The 15,675-nt window shown below is 36.1% G+C and overlaps 1 protein-coding gene across 5 annotated transcripts in view; it reads left to right on the forward strand.

The window, feature by feature from the left end:
• The window catches only part of Stag1 (stromal antigen 1), a 315,222-nt gene that overhangs the window by 96,027 nt on the left and 203,520 nt on the right, over positions 1-15,675 (forward strand). For all 5 annotated transcript variants that reach the window (XM_021171588.2, XM_021171587.1, XM_029481814.1 and 2 more), the window contains one exon: positions 3,350-3,514. In XM_021171588.2, the coding sequence (XP_021027247.1) occupies positions 3,350-3,514 (165 nt within the window). The remainder of the gene's footprint in view (positions 1-3,349; positions 3,515-15,675) is intronic.

The raw sequence follows: 15,675 nt of genomic DNA on the forward strand, positions 1-15,675 counted from the left end.
TCAATTCATTTGTCAACTTTATGTAAATGCATTTACCTTTCGCTTTTTCACAAAATAGTATTTTTTGTGTTTACTCTTTTATACATAGTGCTTAATTATGTGGTTAGCAATTTGCCTATTGATTGATTGATTGATTGATTGATTGATTGATTTTTGAAACAGGGTTTCCTTATGTAGCCCTGGATGTCCTAGAAGTAGATCTATAGACCAGGCTAGCCTGGAACTCACAGAGATCCACCTGCCTCTGCCTCCAAAGTTCTGGGATTAAAGACGCGTATCACGTCGGATGGGGGTGGTAGTAGCGCACACCTTTAATCCCAGCACTTGGGAGGCAGAGGCAGGCGGATTTCTGAGTTCGAGGCCAGCCTGGTCTACAGAGTGAGTTCCAGGACAGCCAAGGCTACAACAGAGAAACCCTGTCTTGAAAAACCAAAATAAATAAATAAATAAATAAATAAATAAATAAATAAATAAATAAATAGCAAATAAGTAAATAAATTCTAAATTTTATAAACTCTAATTTATTTTTCTTCATAATTATATTTAATAGATTATTATCCATTTTAAGGTTACTAAAGATTTCCCCTTTGTTTAGAACTATTACAGTTATGGACACTTCCATTTTTCAGGACTCTCCTACCCTATATTATTTTATGGGCAACAAGTGATCTCTATACACTTAAAAGCATATTTTTTAGGAACAAGGGCAGTACACTAAGTATTACATAGTTATAAAAACCAAAAAATTTAAAAATTGAAACCATTATCTATTTATCTAGGTATTCTCAAAATTTGCTAATTGTTTTATCTCCAGTTTTGGGGACAACCAAATACTAAGCATTCTACTCGATATGTGCTTTGTTTCTTTGTTTTCTTTTTTTTACCCCCCTGCAACATGGCTTTATTCAGCCTGTGTTAAATTGTTATTTTGGTATGTTTAAAAAAGATAAGCAAGGGCATTAGATCACCTTGATTTTTATTTAATCTATTCAATTTATGAATATTTGGCTATATTGTCTTATAATTAACGTGTATTTCTTAAACTTAGGTATGTGAGTCTTTTTGGGGGGGGATACAATGACGCATCTATTTACTACAGATAGATTGTCATAGATAAAATTCAACTCATTTAGCTTGGAATACCAGAGCATTTATTTAGAGTTATTTGAGGATTTTAGGTATATGCAACTTATAAGCAACTAAACTACTAAAAAGTCTCCCATTCTCAGCAACTCTCTTCAGAGAGGAGTGCAGGATACGAGGGTATGCAAGCATGAGTCTCCTTACCCAGCAATCTTTAATTGACTGTACATCCTTAGAGAGAAGTATAGTTGTCTTCCTCCCCCAAGCCCCTGCATGAAAAGGTAAAAGAAATGTCCATCAACAAGTTAATGGATAAAATTTATGCACTGGCATGGAACAACTTTAAAGAAAAAAAACAAGATACTTTAAGATATTTCTATAAACTATGTTAATAGTAGAAATAGAGTGTTCCAGATGTCTACATAAGTTAACAGAAATCATGTTTCTACATATCTTAAGGGCCTCTGGCAAGATAACAAGAAGCTACTTAACTGCTTCTTAAGAATGGAGGCTGCAGCCTGTTTGTGTTCTTTGGTTGGTGGTTCAGACTTTCAGAGCCCCAAGGGTCTAAGTTAACTCTGTTGGTCTTCCTGTGGAGTTCCTATCCCTTTCAGGTCCAAAATCTTTCCTCTTATTCTTTCATAAGAGTCTCCAGGCTTCATCCATTGTTAGGCTGTGGGTGTCTTTATCTGTCTGAGTCAGCTGCTGGACTTACCCCTCCCTGCTCATAAGTAGCAGATGTGCAACTTGACCTTCATCTGGGTCCTGAAAACTGGAATGGGGTCTATCCTAAAAACTGTTGCCTGGAAGTGTGATATATCCTACTAGCTGGGCTATCTTCCTCAGTGGGAGGGGAGTGTCTAGACTCTCAGAGGCTTGAAGTACCCAGGGTGGGGGTGGGGTGAGGTGTGGTGTGCTGCCCACTTGCTCAGAGGAGAATGGGATGGGGGAAGGATTGTGGGAGGGGATGACCAGAGGGGGCAGTGAGTGGGATATAAGATGAATAGGTAAAACAATATTAAAGAACAAAGAATGGAAGCTGGTGACTATGATAGTGCTAGGATGACTCTGAAACTGTTGACAAAACTCAAACCTTATAGAGGTCCCTCCCTACCCCCTCCCTGGCTATGCTGTGATGCTGTGTAATGTTTTTACAGTGCCCTCTGTTTATAAAGGTCAGTACTGCAGCACATAGCAATAGAATTTGTTTACAAGCATCCTAAAGGAAGACAAATAAGTATAGATATGGAGACATGAGGCAGGAAGTGGGTATTTGGAGCAGGGCTCTAATGAAAATTAATTACTCAAAAAGTATAATTATTAATCATTTAACAAAATTGGTGTTGGCTAATTTTAAGCAATATCCATGTAGCTAGTTGATATATAAATTCATAAACATTTCTGGATTTGGATAAAGTAACTACAGAAAAATTTCTTTTTCTCTGGCTTTAGGATACAGTAGTAGCTAGTATCAGTGTTGAAAACCTAGTAGGCTGGGGATGCATCTCAATTGGGAGACTGTCTGCCTAGCACACACAAAGCCTTGGGTTCTGTCAGTGCATTGCAGAATCAACAATGGTGAATGCCTGGAATACCAGCACTTGGGAAATAGAAGGATCAGGAGTTCAGAGGTGTTTGTTGTTGTTTTGATTTGGTTTTGGTTTTTCAGTCACAAAGTGAGTTTGAGGTTAGCTTGAGTTAAGTGAGATTGTATCTGGGAAAACCAAAGAAGGCAATAACTGTGCCAGGAGGGTAGTAATTATATAATTTAGGCTGTATCAGAATAGAACTGTTTTGACTTTGACGTATTCCCAGTATCTTGAACAGCTCCAAGAGTGCCCACTTAAGAGTATTTGTTGAAAGAATAAGGTTTTGTTTTTCTTTTTTTTTTTAGAGTAATTCATCAACAAAATTTGGAAATATAGAATTTTCCAGTAGTGTTTTAGTGAACTAGGCTCTCAAAGTGCAGGAGAGTATATTGAGGAAGATATAAATTTGGTAATGTCAAGAGTAGACATAGTTAAATATTTAAACATTGCTATATAGAAAATCTAGTCAGATCTAAAATTTTATTTTAACAACTTCAGTTTCGATGTTTTTATTGTAATTTTTGGTCATTGAAAAATTTTAATTGTTTTTATTTAGAGATTGATCTTTGACTTATAGTATTTCAAAACACCATCATTGGATCAAACAATGTAAGATTATGTTTATATAGAATAAGAACATTTGCATTTAGTGCATTTTTTTAAATCTTTTTATTCAGTCAACAAATAAGAAACCTCGAAAATCTCCAGGAGAAAAGAGCAGAATTGAAGCTGGAATTCGAGGAGCAGGTCGTGGAAGAGCCAATGGGCACCCTCAACAGAATGGCGACGGGGATCCTGTCACCTTATTTGAGGTGGTGAAGCTGGGGAAGAGTGCAATGCAGGTAATCTTTAAATGTTTTTATTTCTTGTATAAAGCAAGGCAGTCAGTAATCTGTATGGAATGTGCTAGTGTGTTTTTTGACACCCCATGTGCATTGTGTGTATCAGTGTCTGTATGCTTTTGATGATAGCTTTTCTATCCAGGATCTTGGATGCTCTGAGTGTGCACTCTACTACTTATTCATTCCTCCAACCTCTGTACAGCTAATTTTTGGCTGAGCCAAAATGGTGTTCTTTGTGGGGTGTTTTAGTTTAGCTTATAAAGAACATTTTGTTTATTAGCAAGGTATTCTTTCAGTTACACTAAAGAAAATGAATAGTAGGAGATGCTCAAGAGAATTTGTATTGTCTTGATAGAGTTTTGACCTTGATTTGATATGTGTAATGTGGATTTTAGAATAATAAGAGAAGTTTCTGTGTGTATTTGTGTGTGTGTGTATATGTGTATGGGGGCAGGGGTTGTTTGGAGATTCAAATCCTTATACTTAAATATAATAAGTGCTTTATATATTGAGTTATTTCCTTAGCTTAGGGCGATCTTTTTGCTGTTCACATTTTATTTTTGTATTTTAATAATCTACTTACTATATCTTATATTTCAATAATTCAACAATAAAATCAAATGATCCTTGATTTTATTTATGACTTCACTAAAAATATAAACTAGAGTTACTTTTCCACTCCTTTAAAATGATGGTATATTATTTTTTATTATTAAAATATACTACTTCCAAACGCTGACACCATTGCATACACTAGCAAGATTTTGCTGAAAGGACCCAGATATAGCTGTCTCTTGTGAGACTATGCCGGGGCCTAGCAAACTGTGGATGCTCACAGTCAGCTATTGGATGTATCACAGGGCCCCCAATGGAGAAGCTAGAGAAAGCACCCAAGGAGTTAAAGGGATCTGCAACCCTATAGGTGGAACAACAATACGAACTAACCAGTACCCTCGGAGCTTGTGTCTCTAGCTGCATATGTATCTAGTCGGCCATCACTGGAAAGAGAGGCCCATTGGACTTGCAAACTTTATATGCCCCAATACAGGGGAATGCCAGGGCCAAAAGAATGGGAATGGGTGGGTAGGGAAGTTGGGGGGGGGTATGGGGGACTTTTGGGATAGCATTGGAAATGTAATTGAGGAAAATACGTAATAAAAAATATTAAAAATTAAAAAAAAAATATACTACTATTCATGTTAGTCTTTGTACATCCATTTAAAAATGCCATAGGTAGAATTTTTTTGCTTCGGGGCTATTTTCTTAATATAATACAGAAGTACCATATTTCTCACCAATAAATTCAACTTCTACCCTTCCAAGACGTGGAGGAAGTAATAAAATGCACATATAACCTGAAGGTGTGTTTAGTTGAATATGCTGAGTGTGCATACGAGTTTGAAATTCTGCACTCTGGTGGCTAGGCCGGAGGCTCATGAGCTTGGAGATAGCCTGTGCTATAGTGCACTTCTTCTAGAAGAACATATAAATAACCCAGTAATAAAAAAAGGGAGTGTAACTGGGCAGTGGTGGCCTACGCCTTTAATCTCAGCATTCAGGAGGTAGACAGATCTCTTATGAATTTGTTGGCCAGCTTGGTATGTAGAGCTAGTTCTACTACAGCTAAAGCTACCTAAAGAAATACTGTCTTGAAAAACAAATGAACTTATAAAAAGCAGTCTGTTTCTTTGTATTGGTGTTTTATATTTCAAAATCAATTATTACTTTAATTTGTATTTTCTTGATAACCAGTTATTAATAATAAGCAAATCTGTTTATTTTCTCATTTGCTAATTTTAAAATTGCATTTCAATTTAAGTCTGAAAAGCATGTCAATATTAATAAAACAGATTTAACATTCAAGACCAACACAGTTTGTCATTAGTTTGTCTTTTTTTTTAAAGCCCTTAAAGAAATTTAATTTATATTGCCTTTTTTGAATATTGATGTGTACATTGGTCTTTGAATTTGTGTGACCACCAACAATGTGGATTATACTGGTAAAATTCTAAGTTGTACAACAATTATTAGATTTCTAGTTCTGAACAGTAAAAGATTATCTGTACATTATATTAGTATATTTTAAAACCAAGTGTCTTGGCCATAAAATTTGACCATATATTCATCAGACTTTGAGAGAAAAGTATTAATAGGCTACTGAAATACTGAGTTTTTTAGGTATAGTTTTCTCAGTTTTGACTAAAAAGATAAATACAGGAATTAGGGGAAGAATTATGTAAATGTATGAATTTTACTTAAATTTAGTATTCTCAGAATTCTGCATTTTTATGTAAAAATTTATATATTATAAATAATTTTAGAATTCACTATAATTGGACATTAAAATTAATATAATAAAGCTTTCTTTAAAAAAACCAAACTGGCTTGTTGTGGTAGTATGCATACTTTTTTTAAAGTTTATTTTCCTTAATAGTGTGTATATGTACATGTGGTGGTAGTGGAGTATGCACATGTGAGGTCCGATGTCTGAGAATACAGAAAAAAGCATAAGATCCCTTGAAGCGGGAGTTGTGATCCAGCAGCAAGCACTCTTCACTACTAAGCCATCTTTCTAGTCCTATCATCATGTTTTCCTGTGGGCCCAGGGATTGGATCCTGGTTCTTTATACAGATAGCAGCTACTTTATCAAATGGCCCATCTCCCCAGTCACAGAGTAATGTTGTGTCAGCAAAACTCTCTCTATTTTTTTTTAAACAAATTCTTAAACAAGGTAATAATTTATATATTGTTCTCAAATCACCTTTCTACCACATTTTCTGAATATGGATTATTAGGATATCTTTCTTAGTCAGGGTTTCTATTCTTGCACAAAAATCAAGACCAAGAAGCCATTGGAGAGGAAAGGGTTTACTCAGCTTACTCTTTTCACATTGCTGTTGCTCACCAAAGGATGTAGGACTGGCACTCAAGCAGGGCAGGAAGCAGGAGCTGATGCAGAGACCATGGAGGGATGTTCTTTACTGGCTTGCTTCCCCTGGCTTGCTCAGCCTGCTCTTTTATAGAACCCAAGACTACCAGCCCAGAGATGGCACCACCCATAAGGGGCCCTTCCCCCTTGATCACTAATTGAGGAAATGCCTTACAGTTGGATCTCATGGAGGCATTTCCCCAACTAAAGCTCCTTTCTCTGTGATAACTCCAGCTGTGTCAAGTTGACACAAAACTAGTCAGTACAGACATTGTAACCATCAGAATTTGATTTTAATGTAATATTTCAAGTATATTTTGTTGCTTTCTTTCCAACTTTTATTCTCTATTTTTAAAACTTTTAAAATAATTTAGCACTTATATTTTTCTTTACTTGGTATATTGAGATTAATGTATAAGCTTTGGTCATTTTGTTTTTAATCCTGCAACCCATCGGTGGCATTATTATTCTGCATTTGACTTCTGATTTTTCAAATTTATTTGTTTTTCTCTCATTTCTAACCAGGATTTATTCCATATGCTTTTAATTTTGTTTGCATACAGTATTATCTCCTAAAGGTAGTACATTTGATCATTTTATTATATATCTAAAATGTAAATGTGGGATTGTTTCGTAACAAATTTTCTTGTGTTTGTCCTTATCCAAGAGCATCATGCTTAAATGATTAATAAGGACCTTTGATTAACAGTAACTTGGTAATTTCATTATTTATTGCCTATCCACTTCAAACATAACATCATGATAAACTGTCCTATAGAGAGTATCTTGTACTCCTGAAACCAAAGACTGAGGCTGAAGGAACATAAAGTTAGAGCAATAGTCTATCTCGAACATACATGGTAGACTGAGAGAATAGATGTCAGTGAACTTGGAAACAAATGAAATGTTTATGTATTTTGTATAGAAGAATAGAATTTGGGTTATCATAAAGAAGAAATTAATGGTATTCAAGAACTTGACGTTTGTGGGTTAAAAGATCTTAAATTACTTCCTAAGAAATGAGAATATACAGGTTTGTTTCAAAAGTCGGGTCCTTACTGACCTTGCCTACAGTTGAAGTTGAAGCTGTACTAGATGAGTGTAGGCTTATAATGATCCTATAGTGTAGTTCTAATCTGATATGTCCTTCAGAGTCTCATGTTTCAGAACTGCTTCTTGTAGCTCATGGTAATGTTTTGGGTGTTACACCCTTAGCGTGTAAGCCCTGCCTTGCCAAAGTTAGTAGCTATTTGGTGGGACTTTAAATGTTTGCATCTTCTGGTTCCAGTTTACGTTTGTCCTTTTTGATTCCCCACCATGTGAACATGTCTCTGCTGCTGGCTCCTACTACCATGATCTCTGTGTTGTTCTCACCAATAAAGATGCAATCCTGGGGGCTGGTGAGATGGCTCAGTGGTTAAGAGTGCTGACTGCTCTTCCAAAGGTCCTGAGTTCAAATCCCACAACCATCCATAACCCTGATGCCCTCTTCTGGAGTGTCTGAAGACAGTTACAGTGTACTTACATATAATAAAATAAATAAATAAATATTTAAAAAAAATAAATCTGCAATCATCTGAGACTGAAAGCTAAAATAAAATTTTCATCTTATACAAAATTTCCTTTAGTAATCTTGTCACCACAATGAGAAAAATAATTCAGATATCATGTGTCTTCATGCTATTTTTCAGTGTTCCTGTCATACTTATTATTCATACAGTTTTTTAAAAAAATTACTCAGACCAAAAATAAACAAATGAACAAATAGTCATCTAATTAATTAAAATAGGGAATAAATAAAACAGATTAAGAAAGAGAGCCAGACTTAAACAGTAAAAATAAATTGTTGAAATATATTGTTCAAAAAATTAGTGGGAACATTGGGTAGTATTAAAATATTCAAGAATAGCTTCCCTTTAGACATTCACTTAGAATGTAGCCCAGAGAAGGAAAATAGATAATATGAAGATACAGCAAATTTATATCAGAAATGCAAGGATGAATTGATATTAGACACCCTTGTACTGTAATGTACCAAGTAGTCAGAATTGATATTAGACACTCTTGTACTGTAATGTACCAAGTAGTCATGTTATAGGATATATATATATATATATATATATATATATATATATATATATACACACACACACACACACACACACATATATGTATATATGTATATATCATCTGATTTGATATATAGTATTTGTGAAAATTATTTTATATCCATCATAAAAACTTTATGAATGGGGAAAGCAAGGATCTTCTGATCCCAGTAAATGTTATCTCTTTTAAAACCACACAGTTCTCAATGTGTTTTTTTTTCATAGTGAAATACAGACAGAGTCCCTGGCCCAAGCGTTATCATTAGTGCTTATTACTTGCCAATGAAATCTGTAGCCAATGTCTTAAACCAACAATAATGGAAAGCCAAACAAAATACGAAAATAATAAAAGAGAAAAGCTGCAATAGTTGAAAAGAAGGTGTAGATGTAGCCAGATTCACAGAGGATATACATGTTTGTATTAAAAATTAAAGGGAAATTTTCTATAGTGTTAGAACTGAGAATATCAGGGTTCTTGTATAGAAAATTAACATTAAAAAGTTTTGGCTAGTGAGGTGGCTCAACTTGTGCAAGCTCCTAGCTACAAAGCCTGTTGAATTGAATTCATCTTCCAGAATCCACATGGTAAGGGGACAGACACAGTAGAATCCTGCAATTCGGCTTTTGACCTCACATGAGTCCACTCTCCCCAAAAATTAAGTAGGAAGCCTATGGTCTTTTGTGCAGCAGTAGGAATAGTTACTAGCACGGGTAGCTTGATTATATTTACAGTCTTGTCAGTTTCTTTCTTGGAGCAATTGAGATGATGACATAGATGGGTATAGAGAGGTTGGAGTCCGACACTAAGAACTTTTTGGTAGATCTCATGGGGAAGTAATGAAAGTTGCATAGAGTTTTAGTTGATACGGTTAGTCCTTGTTCCTAACGGAAAGCCTAAACAGGTAAAATTAGCTCTCAACAATTTATTGTTGAATGGCTGAACTAAAAGTCCATTGGTTGACCTTTAGTAGTACAAAATGAAAAATACTAGAGTATTTTAGAAAGCAATTTTCTAAAGATCCATCAATATTACAACAGTTAAAACATTCTATGCTCATAACCTAGTCTCTGTTAGCTACAAATTATAGTAGGGCATGTAAGGAAGGAAAGAAAAATGTCACCATTTCCCTCAGCAGCAAGTTGGCTTTGAGAGGTAAAATATCTTAGTGACCCTAGCTGTTTGACTTAGTTGTTCACTAAAGAAGAGAAATTTTCTGTAGTGTAGTGCTGGAGAATTTGTGTGTGACACTTGTACTTGGACATTTCAATTTTCTGGTTATTATTTTTTTCTTTCTGGTTATTTTTGAGATGTCTCTCTCTATCATCTTGGCTGTCCTGAAACTTATAGTGTAGAACATGCTGGTTTCAAACTTACAGAGATCTGACTACCTCTGCCTCCTGAGTGCTTGGATTAAAAGTGTGGACATTTTAACTTTTAAAATTTATGTCAATTAACATATATATAATTTTAAAGCATGTAAGCTTAGAGTTTTTTTTAACTTGCTTGTTATGTGTTTTTTGATCACTTCCGACAATTTTCTGTAAACCACTCCTATTATTTTTTTGTACCTCCAGAGTTCAACAGTTGGATTTTTTAGTTCAATCATTCAAAAAATTTGGTTTAAAAGAGAATGCACATTTGCCATACTGTAGTTACTTTTAAAGTCACCCCAGAGAAGGTATACACCAATGGTTTTGTTTCTAACTTCTCCAAAACATATTACAAAAGCTTATTAGTTGTAGGTTAAAAGTAGGTTATGTTTAAGTTACTTAAATTGGAGTTATGAAGGGTTATTACCTCAAATTAACAATTTTCTAAAACCAGAGGTGTAGCTTGGTGGTAGAGAACTTTCTTAGAATATATAAGGCTCTTTCTTTGTTCAGTATGTGAGTAGTAACTTTTCTCACCACAGTGTTGAATTACATCCAAAAGGTACCAGGTTGTTTTTTGTTGTTGTTTTTTTTTTTTTTTCTTATTTCAACTTTTACTGAACACATTGCTATTATAAAACATTTTATAGTCCTGCTGATTTCAAGTCTTAAAATAACTGGTGGGTTTTGATAATATTCTCCATTATTTTCCTTAAGTCATTTTTTGAGGGGTGTTGGGTGGGGGGGAGGTTTGGAAACAGGGTTTCTCTGTATAGCCCTGGCTGTCCTGGAACTCACTCTAGACCAGGCTGGCCTGGAACTTAGAATTCTGCCTGCGTCTGCCTCCCAGCAATGATTGGCTTCCTTAAGTCATTTTGTATCACTTTGTATGCTGATGGCCTGAAACTAATAGTCATATATGTATATGTAATTATGAATGATTGTTTATATATATTGCTTTTTATTCCATTAAATATATTTTAGGAAAAATTCACCTTTTTATGTACATATAAACATTCATATTGTTTGTAGATATTTAAATATATGCCATGGTGTGTACTGGTTTTACTTTAAAGGAAGAATATAATAAGTATTTTTGCTTCTGTCTAAAGTGCTCTTATATGTTTTTCAGGAAGGATCTTAGTAGTAGTAAATGTCACACTAAATGAGATATTGTAGCATATGCTATCTATTCCAGCAGTAGATAGGTGATAGAGACATGAAAATTTTACATTCAAGGAAAGACTGGGATACAGAAATAATATACATTCTGCCCCAGAAATCTAAATAAATGAATACATAAATAAATTTCACAAAAAAAAGTTCATGCCCACATATAAAAAGATTACTTTTTAAAAAAAGACTATTTAACTTAGATTGAATATGTTCTCATTTCATACTTTAGCTTTGAACATAATAAAACAAAACTCCTTGAAAAAGTTTATTTCTAAGCTGCTAAAATAAACTGAATATATGTTGAGATGATTTCTTACTGTTTGCTGTGCTTTAGCCTTAATCCTTTGATCTAGGACTACAAGGAGAATTCTCTCCTGCTAATAAAATTATTTGAATCTAGTACAGGATTCCTTAACCTGAAATCAATATTAAATTCTGGAAAACATGAACATAAATGGAAATAGTGTTGAAAAATTGGAAACTGATTTTAAGCAACAGGCAGAGACAGGCAGACAGACAGACAGACAGACAGACAACAGTGGGGTTGGAGGGCAGGAGAGACAGAGAGGGAGGAGAGTTGATCTTTGGGTAGTTTTAAAAGGCTTGTTAGGGTCACTGAAGATTTCATTTGTAGCCTTAGAATTAATAGAATTCTTTAATTTTCCTCTCTGTACAGCACACAGTTAGGAAATGACAACTTACTATTCAACAAGAAGAAAGCAATAGTAAGTTATAATTGATGCCACGTACTCCTTTGAGGATTTGTAGGTAGTAGAGTGTCTCAACATACCAAAGTGGACAAAGTTTTAATCTAGTTTGCAGTAATTTTAGAAATTATTTATAACTGACATGTGGTTAGCATCTTTGGTCTAGAATATGAATGTATTCTCATGAATAGCAGTAATAATGTATGTCTATTATCTCACCACTGCATGCTCCTAATTGGATAACATGGTCAATAAGAATCTTCAGGCAATGCCTGTCACTATAGGAAAGTGTAGATAATTCCTTTTAAGAACATACAACACTCCTAGAGGGAGATACACGGTATGAACTTGGAAATAGTTTATAGTGAATAGTTTATCCTTCTTTAGGGATTTGTTTTTCTCTTCATTCAAAGTTGTATTTGTAAATTAGTCTGGATCTGAAAACTATGAGTAAGCATAACTTTTGTCTCTGTCTCCTTAAATCAAGTTTTATCTATCAGGCTAGAGTTTAAGCTATTGAATAAATCAAATAGTACATTAGTAGGGTGACCGTGTATTTTGTTCTGAGTGGTATTTGTTAATACCTACTGCTGAGCTTCTCTGCAGGTTGAGATACTTCAATAGTCACAAGGTCCAAGCTGCAATTCACACATAATTTGCTCATGTTGTCTTTGAAGGTGAAGCGTGGCTCCGTAGTCTGTGTTACCTTGAGTTGTCATTATCTACATTGAATACTGGGAATTCTTCTTAATGATCCTGACTTTTACACATATACTTGGCTTACATAAAAGGATATCCCCTGAATTCTGTAAAGATGTGCATGTCTACTCACTTCATTAATATAGCTTCCAAGGGTTCCAGCAGTTTTGGAGCATAGTGGAGTAGTAGTGTGGGTATGTATTTCTCATATGATAGATCAAATAAAAATTCTTAACTCTTAAATCATTGCATTTCTAATCAATATCAAAGAACCTCTGACATCATAGCTATTAACTTTATAACCATCTCCACACAAACTAATGTGTTCATTCCATATCTCTAGTGACTATACCAGTAGTAATGAGTTTGCCTAGTAGGAAAGTATTTCTACTTTCTGGTGAAATATTGTTAAAATCTATTTCTACAGTTTTTATAAGGAACAGTGTTTATTTATTTAATTTTGTGTTTTGTTTTGTTTTGTTTTTACTTATTCACTTTGCATCCCTCTCACTGCCCCCTTCCTGGTCACTCCCTTCCCCAGTCCTTCCCTCTTCCTCCTCCCCTTCCGTGAGCACTCCCCTCTACCCCCACCCCCTTACCTTGGTACTTCAAGTCTCTGCAAGGATAGGCGCTTCCTTTTCCACTGAGGCCAGACAAGTCAGCCCAGCTACTAGAACATATTGCATGTACAGAGAACAGCTTTTGGGATAGCTCCTGTTCCAGTTGTTTGGGACCCACATGAAGACATCTGTGTGGGTCCAGCCTGTGTATGTTCTTTGGTTGGTGGTTCAGACTCAGAGCCCCAATGGTCCAGGTTAGTTGATTCTGTTGGTCTTCCTTTGGAGTTCCTATCCCCTTCAGGGCCCACAATCCGTCCTCCTATTCTTCCATAAGAGTCTCCAAGCTTCATCCACTGTTTGGCTGTGGGTGTTTGTATCTGTCTAAGTCAGATGCTGGTTGTAGCCTCTCTGAGGACAACATACTCCTGTCTGTCAGCATAACAGAGCATCATTAACAGTGTCAGGGATTAGTGCTTGCCCATGGGATGGGTCTCAAGCTGGGCTGGTTATTGGTTGGCCATCTCCTCAGTCTGCTTCATTCCCCATGCCTGCTTTTCTTGTAGACAGGATAATTTTGGGTCAGGTTTTGTGGGTCAGTTGGTATTTGTTGCTCCACTGTAGTTCTTGCCTGGCGACAGGAGGTGACCTTTTTAGGTTTCACATTCCTAATGTGTCACAGCTTCATTGGTTCTTGGGTGCCTACCTTATCTCAGGTCTCTGTCTTGTCCTGAAGATGCCCCATACCTCCTTACCCCTGTCAGTTGCAGAGTTCCATTTATTTTCATGGCCATATAGCCATCTCTCCTATCCTTTCACACCTGACCCAAAGCCCCCCTTCCTGTGCCCTCTTCTTCTCAGTTCCCTCCCTCCATCTGCCTCTTACGACTCTTTTATTCTCCCCTCTAAGTGAGATTCAAGCATCCTTGCTTGGACCTTCCTTCTTGTTTAGCTTCTTTGGGTCTGTGTAACATGGTACCTGTGTTTTATGGCTAATATCCCTTTATAAGTGAGTACATACCATGCATGTTTTTTGGGGACTGGGTTACATCACTCAGGATGACATCCTTAAGTTTCATCCATTTGTGTGCAGAATTCATTCTGTAGATGTAACACATTGTCTTTTTCCATCGTTCAGGTAAGGAACATCCAGGTTTTTTCCGATTTCTGGCTATTACAAATAAAGCTTCTATAAACAGAGTTGAGCAAGTGTGTGTGAGATGTTGGTGTGGGGTTTATTAATTAAAGAATGAGTTATGTAAAGTGTGAAATTTACCTTGAAAAGCTCACTTTTCTTTTTTTTTTTTTGGTTTTTCGAGACAGGGTTTCTCTGTATAGCCCTGGCTGTCCTGGAACTCACTTTGTAGACCAGGCTGGCCTCGAACTCAGAAATCCGCCTGCCTCTGCCTCCCGAGTGCTGGGATTAAAGGCGTGTGCCACCACGCCCGGCTGAAAAGCTCACTTTTATCAGTGAATTTTAATGGGGGAGAGGCTTATTAAGAAATTAAGGGGACATGGATTCCAGGAGTGCTCTTTCTTCATGATAGGATTGCAGTACTTACCTGAAATCTTTCCTCGATGTGTCATGCATGTGTCAGATACATGTTGGGAAGTAGCAGTTGTGAAAGACTCAGGATATGGAGCTGCTTTTATAATGAAACAAAAGATAGAAGTCATCACAATTGGCCACATTGGTATCAGTCTGTGTCCTGACCAGGTTTATGTCAACATGACACAAGCTAGAGTCATCTAGGAAAATCCTTCCATAACACTGGGTTGTTAAGTAAGCCTGTAGGGCGTTTTCTTATTTAGTGGTCAATAATGTGAGGGGACCGCTGTTGGTGGTACTGCCCCTGGGTTGGTGGTCTTCGGTTCTATAAGAAAACAGGCTGAGCATGACAAGGCAGTAAGCAGCACCTCTCCTGGGTCTCTGGATCAACTCCTGCCTCCAGGTCCCTGTCCTGTTTGTTCCTATCTTGACTTCCTTCAGTGATGGACTACAATGTGGAAGTGTAGCCAAATAAACCCTTTTCTAATCAGCTTGCTTTTTTGTCATATTATTTCATCAAAGCAAGTTGGTTATGGCCAATTGTGTGGTGGTGGTGGTGGTGGTGGTGGTGGGGAGTGTGTCACATGATGTCTTATTGAAATACTTACCTGAAATCTTTTCATTTTTTTAGGCATTGTATCGTTTGCCTATTACTATTTCTTGATAGCCACTCTAGTATCCTTCAATTTGAAGGGATTGACAAAAGCAAGTACACATTTTTCATATTCCAGCAAACAATGACGTAAGTTAATATGAGGAGCAGTTATTTGAAGCCCAGAGACTGATAGTCACTAAGGCTAGAAGGCAGCTTTACTTGTTACCTAATAGGATTATCATTCTGAATTTGTTATTAATTAAATTTGTTTTTAACAACTAAGTACAAACAAGCTGGATTGCTCTCACCACCCAAACCTCCAAATTTTTGTCTCCCTCCTCCCTACAAGTCCTATTTCTTACCTTCATATATGTTTATATTATGCCTTTTTGATTTTTAAAAAGGGCCTTGAACCTTGTTTTGGAACTGTCTTTTGGGGGCTGATGGGCTTACCAGTTGGTGTGCAGCA

This window comes from Mus caroli, chromosome 9, assembly GCF_900094665.2.
Source record: "Mus caroli chromosome 9, CAROLI_EIJ_v1.1, whole genome shotgun sequence".
Taxonomy (NCBI): Eukaryota; Metazoa; Chordata; class Mammalia; order Rodentia; family Muridae; genus Mus; species Mus caroli.